Source organism: Xenopus laevis, chromosome 9_10S (genome assembly GCF_017654675.1).
Source record: "Xenopus laevis strain J_2021 chromosome 9_10S, Xenopus_laevis_v10.1, whole genome shotgun sequence".
In the NCBI taxonomy this organism is placed as follows: Eukaryota; Metazoa; Chordata; class Amphibia; order Anura; family Pipidae; genus Xenopus; species Xenopus laevis.
Window position 1 is genome coordinate 83272678 of NC_054388.1, and position 16476 is coordinate 83289153.

Genomic DNA, 16476 nt, shown 5'->3' on the forward strand with positions numbered 1-16476 from the left:
TATTTTACTCCGTTACAGTCTTTCAGAACACTAGATGAGAGCTTATGGCAAACGTTTATTTTTCTAGTCAGGCAATAGCTGGGACAGCCTGACTGATGCAACCATTCAAAGCCCGTGAGGCCTATTCTCGTGTGGTTTGTCACAGCGCTGTTTGTTAAAAGGTAATTGGTTTACGGTAACGTCACACGAATGCGGCGATTTTGTTAGTATTACGGTAAAATCCGACATATGACGTAGTTAAGCGTCGCCTTGAAATTGAAAAGACCGTGTGGCGCGTGGGATGATTAGCATACAGTGACTGGGCGCGCACACAGGAAGCGGAAATAACCTCTGTAAAAGGAAGCGAGAGAGAAGGCTACAGTGCGTAGTACAGACAAGTACAGTAAGGCTTATAGCTTGTATGCTGATGAATGCTTTTTAACTGTCACTTAGTTGGACTACAACAATTCTATTTATCTTTTTAATTGTGTTGTGTTGATTATTTTTTATATATCCTCATAGCCTTCGTTTTGTTCTCTGAAGAAAAAACAAATCTGGAACGTTCTTGTGATCAGTCCCATATTGTTATGGCATTAGAAAGCCAGTGGTCTCCTTTAAGGTTAATTCATGGGGAAGTGGAAGTCTTTTCTCCCATGATGCCTCAGTGTTTTGTTTTTTCTGTTAAAGTCCCTACCTAATGGAATCGCTCTGTATGCGAGAGGGGTGGTTCACCAGTTAACTTTTAGTATGTTATAGAATGGCCATTTCTAAGCAACTTTCCAATTGATCTTCATTATTTATTTTTTATAATTATTTGCCTTTTTCTTATGACTCTCTTTCCATCATTCAATAGGGTGTCACTGACCCCCACCTAAAAAACAAATGCTCTGTAAGGGCAGAGACCCGCACTCAGATTTGGGGAGATTAGTCTCCCCCCGGAGACTTCAGAACGACTAATCTCCCAGACCTGCCTTCCCACCGGCTAGAATGTAAATCACCAGCGGGATGGCACTCTGAGCGCTTCGTTTTCTGCAGTCTCCTGGAGTTTACTCGTGAGGCAACTTTGAGCGACTTCGGAAAACGAATTGATCCATGTGCCATCCTGCCAGCAATTGACATTCTAGCCGGTGGGAAGGCATTTCAGGGAGATTAATCGCCCCGAAGAAGAGGAGATCTGTTGGCGGGTGACTAATCTCCCAGAATCTGAGCTTGTGTCTCTGCCCTAAGGCTACAAATCTATTGTTATTGCTGCTTTTTATTATACATCTTTCTAGTAAGGTCCTCTCCTATAAGTATTCCAGTTAGGGTTGCCACCTTTTCTGGAAAAAAATACTGGCCTTCCTATATATTTATATTTTTTCCCTATTCATAACATTGCGATCAGCCATCAATTTTACCGGCCAGGCTGGTAAAATACCGGCCAAATGGCAGCCTTCATTCCAGTCTCTTATTCAAATCAATGAATTGTTGCTAGGGTAATTTTCAGATTGCTTAAAATGTAAATCGAAGAGCTGCTGAATACAAAGCTAAATAAGTCAAAAACTTTAAATAATAAAGAATGAAAACTGACTGCAAATTGTCTTAGAATATCACTCTCTACATTAGTGATCCCAAACCAGTGGCTCATGAGCAGCACGTTGCTCTCCAACCCATTGAATGTTGCTCCCAGTGGCCTCGAAGCAGGTGATTATTTTTGAATTTCAGGCTTGGAGAAGTTTTGGTTGCACAAAAACCAGGTTTACTGCCAAACAGAGTCTACTGTAGGCTGTCGGTCCATATAGGGGCTATAAAATAGCCAATCACAGCCCTTATTTGGCACCCCAGGAATTTTTTTTCATGCTTGTGTTGCTCCCCAATGCTTTTTACACTTGAATGTAGCTCACTGGTAAAAAAAAGGTTGGGGACCCCTGCTCTACATCATACTTAAAGTTAACTCAAAGCTGAACAAGCCCTTTAAGGTCCCTATGAGTGATTGTAGTTCTGGTACTTGGCAATGCTTGAATAGTTTTAACTAGATTTTGCTACTAGAAGTAGTTGTCATGGTGTTTCATGAAGTATTTTGTTTATAGAGCCGTCAATGTATTTCAATGAGAAAAATAAGTCTTTCCAACACCATCAATTTTTATCTTGTCAGATGAAGGTGCAGCTGCGTTCACATCCAACAGATATGTCACATCAGATGGAAAATCTTGCCACTAGCCTCTAAACTTCTGGAAAGTCTTGTCTTTTCCCATATTACAGATTTCTCTGCACCAATAATCTGACCCTGTCTAATCTGGCTTTCGATCAGCAGGCTGCACTGAGACTGCCTTATGTAGAGTAGCAAATGATCTCCAGACTGCTAAGGCCAAGGGACATTACTCTATAATGGACTTATCTTATGCTTTTAAAACTGTTGACCATTCTGTTTTAATGCAAAGTTTGCATCTCTGTATCCGAGATCAAGCTGCATCCTGGTTCTCTTCCTACCTATTGGACCACTCCTCTATTAATTTTGCCAACAAAACCTCTCTTCCCCCGTTCATCTTAAAGGAAAACTATACCCCCAAAACAATGTAGGTCTCTATTAAAAGATACTGAGTAAAACAGCTCATGTGTAAAACCCTGCTTCATGTAAATGAACCATTGTCATAATAATATACTTTTTTAGTAGTATGTGCCATTGGGTAATCATTAATAGAAAATTGCCATTTTAAAAAATAAGGGCCGCCCCCTGAGATCGTAAGATTCACTGTGCACACATACAAACCACATGTAAGGTCACATGAGCCAATTAACAGACAGAGTTCAGCCTTTTGCTTCCTCACTTCTTCCTGTTACAGTTAGTGTTGTAGTATTTCTGGTCAGGTGATCTCTGAGGCAGCACAGATAGAGTCACGAAATGGTGGTTCAAGGCAAGAGATGTAAAAGGGCAATATTTATGTAAATATATATTCCAGTTTGGTAAGATTCTTTAATATGTCATTCAATTTGATATAAACTATCTGTTGCTTAAGTATTCATTTTGGGGGTATAGTTTTCCTTTAAAGGAAAACTATACCCCCCAAACAATGTAGGTCTCTATAAAAAGATATTGCATAAAACAGCTCATATGTAAAATCCTGCTTCATGTAAATAAACCATTTTCATAATAATATACTTTTCTAGTAGTATGTGCCATTGGGTAATCATAAATAGAAAATTGCCATTTTAAAAAAATAAGGGCCAGCCCCTGGGATCGTAGGATTCACTGTACTCACAAACAATCCAACAAACCATATATGTTAGGTCACATGAGCCAATTAACACAGAGTTGTGTCTTTTGCTTCCACACTTCTTCCTGTTACAGTTAGAGTTGTAGTATTTCTGGTCAGGTGATCTCTGAGACAGCATACAGACCATCACGAAATGGTGGCTCAAGGCAAGAGATGTAAAAGGGCAATATTTACTTAAATATATATTCCAGTTTGGTAAGATTCTTTAATATGCCACTTAATATGATATGAACTATCTGTTGCTTAAGTGTTCATTTTGGGGGTATAGTTTTCCTTTAATGTGGGAGTGCCTCAGGGTTCTGTACTTGGTCCTCTTCTTTTCTCATTGTACATTCTCTCTTTAGGAGACCTAATATCTTCATTTGGCCTTAACTATATCACCTGTTTGTCAATGACATCCAGATATATTTAGACACCCCTTCACTAACCACTGACGTTCAATCCAGACTGCAGACTGCCTAGTAGCTATCTCCTCCTGGATGAATCAACGCCACCTCAAGCTCAACTCTTCCTTTCACCATTACTATTGATGGCATGACCATTAACCCTGTTAAATCAACACGCTGCTTGGGGGTCATCTTTGACCAATCTCTCTCCTTCTGTAACCATATTAATACTACCAACAAAACCTGTCGCTTCTTCCTCCACAATACAGCCAAAATGCACACATTTCTTTCAAAAACAACAGCCAAAACACTAATCCATGCCCTTATCCTATCCTGGTTAGACGATTGAAGTCTCCTCCTAACTGGTCTTCCCGACTCCCATCTCTCTCCCCTCCAATTAATCCTAAACTCCACTACCAGGATCCTCCTGCTCTCTCCTAAGAGGGAACCTGTACAACCACAACTAAAATCCTTAGCATGGCTGCCTGTTATGCTAAGGATAGCATATAAAATCCTTCTGCTAATATTTAAAGCACTTCACATCCACTTCACATTAACTGCCACCTCCCATCTCAAATCTTTCTATCTTGCTGCTCTTTACCTCTGGAATTCCTTCATAAGCAGTCCTCTCAATCTCTTCAAGAAAAAACTAAAAGTCTACCTTTTAGAGCACTAGAACACTGGTCTAGTCCTGGTGCCTATTGGGCAATGCCTTTACCTTGTGCACTTTTTCCCTCCAATTTGTGCGTGTATGTTAGCCATCCACTTAGCTTTACTGGTCCGGGACCTCCTTCCCGCTGTCTCTTACCACATAGCACTTAAAGGATTGTTCACCTTCCAAACACTTTTTTTTTTTTTCAGTTGTTTTCAGATTGTTCACCATAAACAAATACTTTTCAATTGCTTTACATCTTTTATTTTTTACCAGTTTCCCAAAATGCAAGTTTAAAGGGATACTGTCATCGGAAAACATGTTTTTTTTCAAAACGCATCCGTTAATAGTGCTGCTCCAGCAGAATTCTGCACTGAAATCCATTTCTCACAAGATCAAACAGATTTTTTTTTATATTCAATTTTGAAATCTGACATGGGGCTAGACATTTTGTCAATTTCCCAGCTGCCCCTAGTCATGTGACTTGTGCCTGCACTTTAGGAGAGAAATGCTTTCTGGCAGGCTGCTGTTTTTCCTTCTCAATGTAACTGAATGTGTCTCAGTGAGACATGGGTTTTTACTATTGAGTGTTGTTGTTAGATCTACCAGGCAGCTGTTATCTTGTGTTAGGGAGCTGTTATCTGGTTACCTTCCCATTGTTCTTTTGTTTGGCTGCTGTGGGGGAAAGGGAGGGGGTGATATCACTCCAACTTGCAGTAAAGAGTGATTGAAGTTTATCAGAGCATAAGTCACATGACTTGGGTCAGCTGGGAAATTGGCAATATGTCTAGCCCCATGTCAGATTTCAAAATTGAATATAAAAAAAATCTGTTTGCTCTTTTGAGAAATGGATTTCAGTGCAGAATTCTGCTGGAGCAGCACTATTAACTGATTCATTTTGAAAAAAATGTTTTTTCCCATGACCGTATCCCTTTAAAGATGAATCTTCCTGTCCTTGTTGTTTAGTCTGGCAGCTCATCTAGCCAAGAGCAGGTTCTGAACTGTTAAAATTTGCTACATTTAGTTGATACAATTGGTTGATCCATTTTTCAGCAGTATCTCTAGAATATTCTCAACAATTGTATCAATTCTAACAGCCACTTTAATGAAACTTAGGGATTTTGTTCATCAGGGAAAAATATAACTAATGCATAAACTAAATGTATCAATTTAGATCAGTTAAAGAGTCTATAACCCCCCCCCCTCCTCCCAGACCTGCTTTAGAAGGTGAACATTTCTGTTCATTGAAGTATCCTATTAGTGTAAAGGCATTATTGTGTTTATCAAGGGTTCTCGTTGAACTCTGTCATGTCAGTGCTTTTTGCACCATTCAAGTGCTGCAATTACAAATATGTTCCTACTTCTAATTTTTACTTGGCACCCTATTTCCTTCTGAGCCAAAACGTCTATTCGTCCTTGCCATCAGGTTTTTTAGGGATACAAATGAAATGGTTCAGAAGACTGCAATGAACAAATGTTTGCCATGTTTTATTTATACATAGGGGCATGTGAGAAATATGTCTTGCAAAGTTTTTTCCAAAATGTCTTGACAGCAAAAATTTTGAGTTTGTTTGTTTTAAGTAGAAAGACTGTTTGTTTTATGTATGCCGTCCAAAAATGTAAAGTTTATTTTTAGAGTTTTCATAGCGTTTGAGGGTAATGGATTTTATTGTTTTGGGCTCCCTGTATCATGGTTTTATTTTGAAGATTACTGTTAGGGGCGCTCCACCAATAAGACGGCACAAATGCCGATCCTTGTAACTATGAGTTGAATTTCCTTTGTATTTTTTTTTTTTTAACCCGGAAATTTGGCTCTTCTACTGCAAAGAGCTTAATTTCGCTCTGCACTAGCAACGTGGACCGCCCCGAACCCCTATCCAGCGCTGAAAAGGTGGGTGGGGGTGGCAAAATGAAGGCCGCCTCATGGGCAAAATGGACAGGATCGCCCCTGATGACGGGTATCCATTTTTTAAGCATTTTTGTACCCAAGAGCAAATCTGAGAAACTTTTACTTAATATCTGGAAAGTTTTGTTTGTTCAGGAGAGGTGAAAAAAAAAGTGAATTATTTCAAATACCACCAACAAATAATAATAATAATAATAATAATAATAATACAAATTGCAAACTGTCTTGAGAATATAGCTTCCTACATCATCCTAAAAAAGAGGTGAACTACCTCCTTTTTTTTTAAGGAGCAGAAACACCTTCCCATGAAGAACCAAGGGAGAAGCACTGACTCATCAGACCCGAGTTTACAAAAGCTCTCTCCATCTTAAACTGACCTGGTTCTCCTCTTGGCTCTTTCCCAATACTTCTTTTTATATATTATAAGGCTGGAGACATTTGTTCCACCCCTATGCTAGATATCAGACCGCAACAACCTGGGGTTGTCCCCCGCTAGAGCAAAAAACTTGTTTACCATGGGACTAAATCTGCCAACTAATTGTCTGTTTATATGATGAGAAAGAAGCTTGCAGTGAGACCTTGTCTACATGTTTTTTCAATCTGTGTTTTGCAATACAATGCAATTGTCTACATTTTCTTGACTAAATTTCTGAGGCACATTAATAGATTTATTTTTAAGTTTGAAATGTTCTTGGTTGGCTATAGTCACTAACCTAAAGAATAAAGCCTTGACATTGTTGTTTTTTTTCCCCCAGATCACTAACGAACATGCCAAAAGTAAAGCGGAGCAGAAAGCCTCCACCAGATGGATGGGAGCTCATTGAGCCAACCTTAGATGAACTTGACCAGAAAATGAGAGAGGGTAATTGTTGCGTCTAGAAGCATATAAAATATACACAGTCAAGAAGCTCTCTATTTTATTGAAGAGGTTGTTTTTTTTTTTTTAAAGCACCCTTTAAAATGTTCAATTGTGTTTAGTCATTCCAGTGACAAATACGTTATTTAGATTCCCATTTCAAGTGAATCTTAATAAATTGTATAGATAAATAAACCCCTCTATGATTTAACTTCTAGCCTCCCTTTCTCCTAGGCAAAGGGAGCACACACCAATGTATTTGACCTGTCAATCAAAATCTTACTCCCAGGAGAGATTGCTGAGAAGGGAGATCCTAAAGCATAATTTGATTATTTCAGAAACTGTCAAGAATGTTTAATTATATCTAGCAGTTTCTTATTTCCATAATTAGTTCTTATTTAATTTTACAATGTTCCACCTTTAATACATTAATAAGGGTGAGTGTGTGATCTCACCTTCAGCCTTTGCAAAGGAAATACCACTTGTATGGTCAATTCAAAGATTTTCCTGTTACAAACCTTGCTACCAAGGTAACAGCACAATTCTTTCATGACATTTTCAGTTTGTTTTGCTGTTGATGGTAGACATCTCTAGTACTTTTGGGTTATCTTCTCTTATGCTCCTAAATCTGAGTGTTACTGTTCCAGTTGAAAAAATATTCCAATAACATATTTGTTGTGTTTGTAAAAAAATACAGGTACTGTGGCCCTCCAATGGCTGTTTGCCCTGCCCCAGATACTGCAGATATACACACATTACAGATATGCTGTGTTTTTGTTCATATACTAGATTATACATTTCTGTAAAAAAAGCACATAAGATTGAAAAACTTTGGGGTATCCAACACATGTGGCACTTAGGGCAGAGACACACGGGGAGATTCCGTCGCCCGGCAGCAAATCGCCTCTTCTTCGGGCGACTAATCGCCTCTTTCAGGCGACTAATCGCCTCTTTCAGGCGACTAGTCTCCCCAAACTGCCTTTCCCGCCAGCTGAAATCGAAATCGCTGGAGGGATGGTACTTGGAGCGCTTCGTTTTTCCGAAGTTGCCTCACGAGGAAACCGGGCAACTTTGGAAAATGAAGAAATCCCTCTAGCAATTTAGATATTAGCCTGCGGAAAGGCAGTTTGGGGAGATTAGTCGCCCGAAGAAGAGGCGATTTGTCACTGTGCAACTAATCTCCCCAAATCTCCATGTGTGATAAATCTGCCCCTTTAGGGCTAGTCCACACGGGGAGATAGCCCTGCGTTTGCGGTCGCGGCGACAAAGCGCCGCGCCAGTCGCCGCGACCGGCGCAGGCGACAGTTTTGTATGGGCGCCTATGTAAAAACGCCTGTGCTAACCACACGAGGCGATGCGCTTTTCAACAGTCGCCTGAAAAAGCCTGGCGAGGCATTTTCAGGCGACTGTTGAAAAGCGCATCGCCTCGTGTGGTTAGCACAGGCGTTTTTACATAGGCGCCCATACAAAACTGTCGCCTGCGCCGGTCGCGGCGACTGGCGCGGCGCTTTGTCGCCGCGACCGCAAACGCAAGGCTATCTCCCCGTGTGGAATAGCCCTTAAAGGCATAGACAAAGTGTGAGATTAGAACTCACCACAGAAAAACTCCCTCACTTTCTATTCATTCCTATGGGATTTTTAGAAGTGTATTTATCACATGGTGAACTCCATTCCTATGGGATTTTTAGAATCCTATTCATCAATGAACAGAAAGTGAGTTGAGTTTTTCTGTGGTGAGTTCTAATCTCACACTTTGATAAATGTGTCCCAAAGGGTTTTGTGACACCATGGGAAATGGCCCTGCTGTGTTTCACAGCTCTCTAGTTAATCAGTTTCCATATAATGAAGCCTATACCTGAACCTATGTATCATTTGATTCTCTTGTATATAAATGACAGCCCATCTGCAAAGGTTACCCTTATTTGCTTCCCCCTCCTGTGTACTCAATGTTGTCTTTTATACTACAGCGGAAACTGATCCCCATGAGGGAAAGAGAAAAGTAGAGTCCTTGTGGCCGATCTTCAGGATTCATCATCAGAAAACTCGCTATATCTTTGACCTATTTTACAAGAGAAAAGCCATCAGCAGAGGTAAGGTAATCCACACTGGTATTGATATTTAATCAGGAAGCATTTCAAATGAATAACTAAAACAAACACTCTCCATAGAGTAGACACTAGACATACAGTCATATGGAAAAGTTTGAGAACCCCTCTTAATTCTTTGGAGACTTGTTTATCATTGGCTGAGCTTTCAAAGTAGCAAATTCCTTTTAGTTAATATATAACATGCCTTATGGAAACACCTCCTATAGACTTTGACGAGTGTCTGGATTCTGATTGTATGGTATTTGTCCATACAAAATCTCTCCAGTTCAGTTAAATTCGATGGCTGCCGAGTATGGACAGCCTGCTTCAAATCATCCCATAGATTTTCCATGATATTCAAGTCGGGGGACTGACGGCCATTCCAGAATATTGTACTTCTCCCTCTGCATAAATGCCTTTGTAGATTTCCAAGTGTGTTTATGGTCATTGTATTGTTGGAATATCCAACCCCTGTGTAACTTCAACTTTGTGACTGATGCTTGATCAATATCCTGAAGATAATGTTGATAGTGGGTTGAATTCATCCGACCCTCGACTTTAACAAGGGCCCAGTCCCTGAACTAGCCACACAGCCCCACAGCATAATGGAACCTCCACCAAATTTGACAGTAGGTAGCAGGTGTCTTTCTTGGAATGTGGTGTTCTTCTTCCTCCATGCAAAGTGCTTTTGTTATGACCAAATAACTACATTTTTGTCTCATCAGTCCAAAGCACTTTGTTCCAAAATGACTGTGGCTTGTCTAAATGAGCTTTTGCATACAACAAGCGACTCTGTTTGTGGCGTGAGTGCAGAAAGGGCTTCTTTCTCATCCCCCTGCCATACAGATATTTTGTGCAAATTATGGTGAATTGTAGAACGATGTACAGATACACCATCTGCAGCAAGATGTTCTTGCAGGTGATCTTTGGGTTGTCTGTAACCATTCTCACAATCCTCCGCATATGCTGCTCCTGTATTTTTATTAGCCTGTCAGACCTGGGTTTTACAGCAACTGTGCCTGTGGCCTTCCATTTCCTGATTCCATTCCTTACAGTTGAAACTGCCGGTTTAAACCTCTGAGATAGCTTAGCCTTCCCCTAAACCATGATACTGAACAATCTTTGTTTTCAGATCTTTTGAGAGTTGCTTTGAGGATCCCATGCTGTCACTCTTCACAGGAGAGTCAAACAAAAGCACAACTTGCAATTGGTCACCTTAAATACCCTTTCTCATGATTGGACACACCTGCCTATGAAATTCAAGGCTTAACGAGCTAATCCAACCAATTTGGTGTTGCCAGTAATCAGTATTGAGCAGTTACATGCATTCAAATTAGCAAAATTGCAAGGGTACCCAAATTTTTGCACATCCGGATTTTCACATTTCATTTCATACAACTGAATACTGCTTCACTAAAAATCTTTGTTCAGAAAACACCCCAGTACTCAGATGTTCCTGGGAAATGAAAGACATACCACTGTTATCTTTTTGTTGTTGAAAGAGGAGTAAATAATTATGCAGGCTGAGAGGGGTTCTCAAACTTTTTCACATGACTGTATGGTTCTGTTTCAGAGCTTAAAAGAATAATTGGATTAACCATGGGTGTGAGCTATACATCCCATTTTGCTTCATAATTTACCGTATATACCCGAGTATAAGCCGAGTTTTTCAGCATCCAAAATGTGCTGAAAAAGTCTACCTCGGCTTATACTCGGGTCAGCGGTACCCGACCCGAGTAGCTGAGATTGCAGTCACTTTTAATCATTCCTATACCAACAGTACACTTGGGGAGAGACTGCAATATCCCACAATGCCCTCTGTTGGTTATATGAAAGAATAACAGTGCGCCCTCTGTTGGTTATATGAAAGAATAACAGTGACTGCAATATCACACAGCGCCATCTGTTGGTTATATGAAAGAATAACAGTGACTGCAATATCACACAGCGCCATCTGTTGGTTGTATGAAAGAATAACAGTGCGCCCTCTGTTGGTTATATGAAAGATTAACAGTGACTGCAATATCACACAGCGCCATCTGTTGGTTGTATGAAAGAATAACAGTGCGCCCTCTGTTGGTTATATGAAAGATTAACAGTGACTGCAATATCACACAGCACCCTCTGTTGGTTATATGAAAGAATAACAGTGACTGCAATATCACACAGTGCCCTCTGTTGGTTATATGAAAGAATAACAGTGACTGCAATATCAAACAGTGCCCTCTGTTGGTTATACGAAAGATTAACAGTGACTGCAATATCAAACATCACCCTCTGCACATGGTAGTGGGACAGTGGGACAATGCACACAGTAATCCATTTGGCAATTCTCTGTCACCGTCAACTTTGCAAAGAAGTCCGGTTGATCGCTGGGGGGGTCGCTTTGGCAGAATGTGCGCTGCTGGGAGACAGGGCTGTAGTTGTGTCTAGGCTTATACTAGAGTCAATAAGTTTTCGTAGGTAAAATTAGGTACCTCGGCTTATACTCGGGTCGGCTTATACTCGAGTATATACGGTAATAACTTGATATAATGGATCTGGTAATTGTTTCTTATTGTCAGGAGCAATGTCGCATTATAGAGTAGTTCATCTTCAGGTTTACTTTTAGTATGTTATAGAATGTCCATTTCCAATCAGCCTTTGTCTTTTATTTATTTTTTGTTATTTCTGAATTATTCTCTTTGAATTTCAAGTAGGGGTCACTGACCCCAGTAGTTAACTGTTGCTCTGTGAGGCTACAGTGTTATCATTACTTTTTATTCTGTTCCTCTCCGATTCATATATTGGTCTTTCTTTCAATCCCCTCCTTGTTTCCTAAGGTAATTTGGACCCTAGCAACTGGATAACTGCTCAAATTCCAAACTGGATAACTGCTCAAATTCCAAACTGGATAACTGCTCAAATTCCAAACTGGATAACTGCTCAAATTCCAAACTGGATAACTGCTCAAATTCCAAACTGGATAACTGCTCAAATTCCAAACTGGATAAAAAGTGACCTGATCAAAAAAAATTTATCTCAGAATAACAATCTCACATCATACAATGTGGTTATTTACTTCAAACATGAAAATGTTTTTATTATTTTGTTAAAACAAATTCAAACTCCCATCCACAATTCTGCCTTATTTATCAATAACTCACAACATTTGATGCAGGAAAAGACTTTATACAATTGTGAAAAATTATGATTGTACGAATTTTTCAGATTTTATACCAGAAAACCCAGAACGTTTCATATCATTACCTGAAAACCACAAATTAATCTGATTATCGTTTGAAACTCGGCGCAGATCATGATCTTTTCCAATTGTAAAAGGGACTTCTGCCATTGACTACATGACCTCGGCAGGTTTGAGATGGAGTATTTTCAGCTTCAGACTTTTGGCAGTCTTTGGTGTAATAAATTTTGAATTTTTTTTTTTTTTTTTTCCATGAAAAATGTTTTACATTTTTATGACCCAAAAGCTCAAAAAAAAATTCAGGTTTAATAAATAACCCCCTAAAACTGAAAGACGAGTAACCCCCTTTAAGTTTACTTCATATGTAACAGTCTTTCCTCTGTGCTTCTCTTGTTCTTCTTTAGTATTTAGTCAAACCTCAATGACACCCTTTCAAACTTTTGATTGCTGTAAATGCAGTTTTTTGTTTACAGGTGATTTATCAAAAAAACAATTTTGTTTTTAAATAAAAAGTCCCACCAAACTAGAATCCACAATATAACCTTATTTATTAAAGCTTGATTTAATTGGATTGGGGACAAACTTGATAAAATGGAGCGAAAATTATTTTTTGCTCAGATTAAAAAATCTAATTATTTTTTGGATCCAGCACAGAGCACAGCAACTTCCAAATAGGAATGGGACCTCCCCCATTGACTGACTTATATACAACCTCAGCAGGTCCAAGATGGAGGATTTTTGGATTCTGATGTTTTCCATCCTCTGAGTATTGCATGTCCTTTATTTTACTACTTTCCCATTCTTCTTGGTCTTTCATTATCTTCATCCTACTCTTATCTGCTTATTTTCCCCTTCCCTCGTATTTCTACTTTTCCTGGTAAGTTTGGTTCCCTCTCCTAGAAATCTGATACTTTAAAATACCTAGTGAGATGTTTAGCCACACAATTAGATTAGATCATCTGAGATTTGCCGTTAAATGAATCTTCTGTGAATCTCTATGTGACAGCCAGTATGAATTTCTCCAGTAATGAATCAGGAATTGCCATTAATTAAGGCAAGAAGCACTTTAGATGAAAGAGAACGTCGGCATGGTGTATGTGGGTAACCATTTGAGCAGCCTGAATAAATAATAATAATAATAATAATAATAATAATAATGGCGCACACTTTATGATTGAACTTTTACATGAATTCGGTATTTGCCATTGTTACAGAGCTATACGACTACTGCATCAGGGAAGGATATGCTGATAAGAACCTCATTGCAAAATGGAAAAAACAGGGCTATGAAAACCTGTGTTGCCTGCGCTGTATACAGACCAGAGACACCAACTTTGGGACCAATTGTATTTGCAGGGTCCCAAAAACCAAACTGGAAGTGGTGAGTTTTTTTATTTTTCTGGAACCAGTGGTGATCTCTGACTAAAATTGCTTTTGAAGACCAAGCATTGTCCACATTATGACTTACCTGTGTATTCAAAATGTTTCTATATTGAATATTGGGTCTATAGAGGAAAGTCTAATGTACCGTATAAGCAGAGTTTTTTCAGCACTCAAAACGTGCTGAAAAAGTCTACCTCTGCTTATACTCGAGTCATAAGTTTATGACTCGAGTCACACTTTAATAACTCCATTTCACCAAAGGCTGCTCTCCTACTGCAGCTCTCCCTCCACCCCAGACAAGCAAGGGGAAAGAAAGCTCCGAAACAACCCCCCCCCCCTGCAACCAGCCTCTGTAGTTTCAGGCCTTTCTTAATGCACATTCCTTTCTATACACTGAGCACTGACACATGCAAGTACAGTTCAATTATGCTGCATATGTGACATTTGTGTGTCAGTGCTGCGCATAGAAAGGAATGTGCGGCAAGGAGCAAATACACAGCCAGTCTCCCTTTATTTCCCGTGCCTGTCTGTGAGGGAAGGGGTGTTACAGAGGGAAAGGAATGTGCATTAAGACAGGGCACGGGAGACCTGAAACTACGGAGGCTGGTTGCAGCTTTTAGTGAAATGGCGTTATTAAAGTACTGAGACTGGCGAGGGGGTATCTGGCTGCAGGGGAGAAAAGGATAAAGGCAGCATAGCGCGAATAACTGAGACGTTGACCGACCCTGGCTTTCCACAACTTATGATTGACAGCACTGACAGCCAATGAGTGAGTAAAGAACTGTTATGCAAAGTAACCCGACCTCGGAGCTGGCCAGAGGCAGGTAGAGAGAAGCAGCTGGGAATGGATTCACTATAATGACTGCAATATTTTTAAAACTGTACATTTTTTTTTCCAACACATTATAATTAGACATAACTTCATACAATGAGTCTTTTTACCAATTTTTAATTTCGCAATCGATCCCCTTTAAGGCTTGCACCTACCCAAGCGCTAGGTTTTTAGATCAAAAAGCCCTTACCCCCGTGATTTACCCTTCAGAATCCTCCCTGCATGCCTGTCCTGAGATCCGGTTAGAAGGAGAAGTGGGCGGGTAGCTGTGCTGGGAAAGGAAAATGTGACCCTGCAGGCAAAAGTGTAGTATAGGCTTATACTCGAGTCAATACAGGTTCCCAGTTTTCCTAGGTAAAATTTTATGTACCTCGGTTTATACTTGAGTATAAGCAAGAAGGAAATGACTCCTACTTGTATCCGTAGCATCACAATGCCATTTGAGCTGGCTTTCTAACAGACTAAATGAATGTCTCTGTTTCTATAGGGGAGGATCATTGAGTGCACACACTGTGGCTGCAGAGGATGCTCTGGATAAAGAATGGGTCCGATTCTATTTTTGACTTCTGGAGTATTTTAAGGCCGGCGACTGAAATTGTGTTTTGAAAGTTTATCTATAACGTCACGTCATTTTAATATTATTTGTGTTTTTTATAAAGGTGTAATAAACATGACATTTCATGGACCAATTGATTTTAATTATTCCCGGTTACAACAGAAAAGCTCTAACTTTATTTATTTTTTTCCATTTAAAAATCCCATTTCCGATATTTTGGCAGATGCATATTATATAGAATAGCGTTGCCCATCTTCTTAAAGGAACAGTAACACCAAAAAATTTAAATGTTTTAAAATATCATCATGTAGTGTAAAACGGATGTGTTTGCTTCAGAAACACTACTATAGTTCATATAAACAAGCTGCTGTGGAGCAATGGTGGAAACTGAAAAAAGGCTATGGCACAGGTTAAATAGTGGATAACGGATAACATGAGGTTCTACAGAGCTTATCTGCTGTGAAACCTGAGCCTTTTCTACTTTGAATGGCTGTCCCATGGCTACACAGCAGTTTATTTATATAACCATAGTAGTGTTTCTGAAGCACACACCTGTTTTACCGGAGCAGGGCAACACTACATTATAATTGTTACTTTAAAACACTTTCCTTTTTTTTATGGTTATTGTTCCTTTAAAGCAGGGATCCCCAACCTTTTGAACCCGTAAGCAACATTCAGAAATAAAAGGAGTTTGGGAGCAACACTAGCATGAAAAATGTTCTTGGGGTGCCAAATAAGGTTAGTAGCCCCTATGTGGATTGTCAACCTACAATGAGGCTCTGTTTGGCAGTACATCTGTTTTTTTTATGCAACTAAAACTTGCCTCCAATCCTGGAATTCAAAAATAATCACCTGCTTTGAGGCCACTGGGAGCAACATCCAAGGGGTTGGAGAGAAACATGTTGCTCACGAGCTACTGGTTGGGGATCACTGCGTTAAAGGGAAGGGCTGACATTTGACTCAAATGCCAGAAGGTCCAGGGGGCTTTTGCCAATCTGTCACCTTCCAGATTTTTTTTTTTTAATTTCTTTTCCATTTATTCAGTCACCTGTTATTTCTCCTCTCCCCTTTCTAAATTCCTTACAGTTCCTTCTGTCCCCCCCCCCCCCCACAACCTTGATATGTGATCCATCCTATATAGAGGAGGGGACCAGTCAAAGCTGTCCCTTCTTTATTTGTGTGTTGTCTGCATTGAAACCATCAGCTCCACCTTGTAATTTTGTGAAGAACAGATTCTTTTATCAGAAATATCAGGGTTTTTATAAAAAATGTTGAAAGCTTTTTATGTTTTCTAATTTCATAAATTCACCACACTGCCTACAAAAATAGACCATGTCAAAAGGGATTTAGTGATTCAAATTAATTACAATGACCCCCCCCCCCCAATATGACACCTAAATC

At 39.6% G+C, this 16476-nt stretch overlaps 1 protein-coding gene across 4 annotated transcripts; it reads left to right on the plus strand.

The window, feature by feature from the left end:
- The first annotated feature begins 142 nt into the window (after nucleotides 1–142).
- Nucleotides 143–15204, plus strand: bud31.S (BUD31 homolog S homeolog). Of its 4 annotated transcripts, none has more exons than XM_041579248.1 (5): nucleotides 143–161; nucleotides 6933–7039; nucleotides 9001–9123; nucleotides 13519–13685; nucleotides 15007–15204. In XM_041579248.1, exons 2-5 carry the CDS (start codon nucleotides 6946–6948, stop codon nucleotides 15055–15057), a joined length of 435 nt encoding a protein of 144 aa, XP_041435182.1. In that variant the 5' UTR covers nucleotides 143–161; nucleotides 6933–6945; the 3' UTR covers nucleotides 15058–15204. The 4 variants fall into 4 exon arrangements, with proteins under 4 accessions (XP_041435182.1, XP_018094543.1, XP_018094544.1 ...); XM_018239054.2 differs by lacking the exon at nucleotides 143–161 and adding an exon at nucleotides 205–382; XM_018239055.2 differs by lacking the exon at nucleotides 143–161 and adding an exon at nucleotides 215–360.
- The last annotated feature ends 1272 nt before the right edge of the window (nucleotides 15205–16476 follow it).

Coding starts and splice junctions, on each gene's coding strand:
- bud31.S (XM_041579248.1), top strand. CDS start 6,946: ATGCCAAAAGTAAAGCGGAGCAGAAAGCCTCCACCAGATGGATGGGAG. Junction 7,040..9,000: donor TGACCAGAAAATGAGAGAGG/GTAATTGTTGCG, acceptor TTTATACTACAG/CGGAAACTGATCCCCATGAG. Junction 13,686..15,006: donor CAAAAACCAAACTGGAAGTG/GTGAGTTTTTTT, acceptor CTGTTTCTATAG/GGGAGGATCATTGAGTGCAC.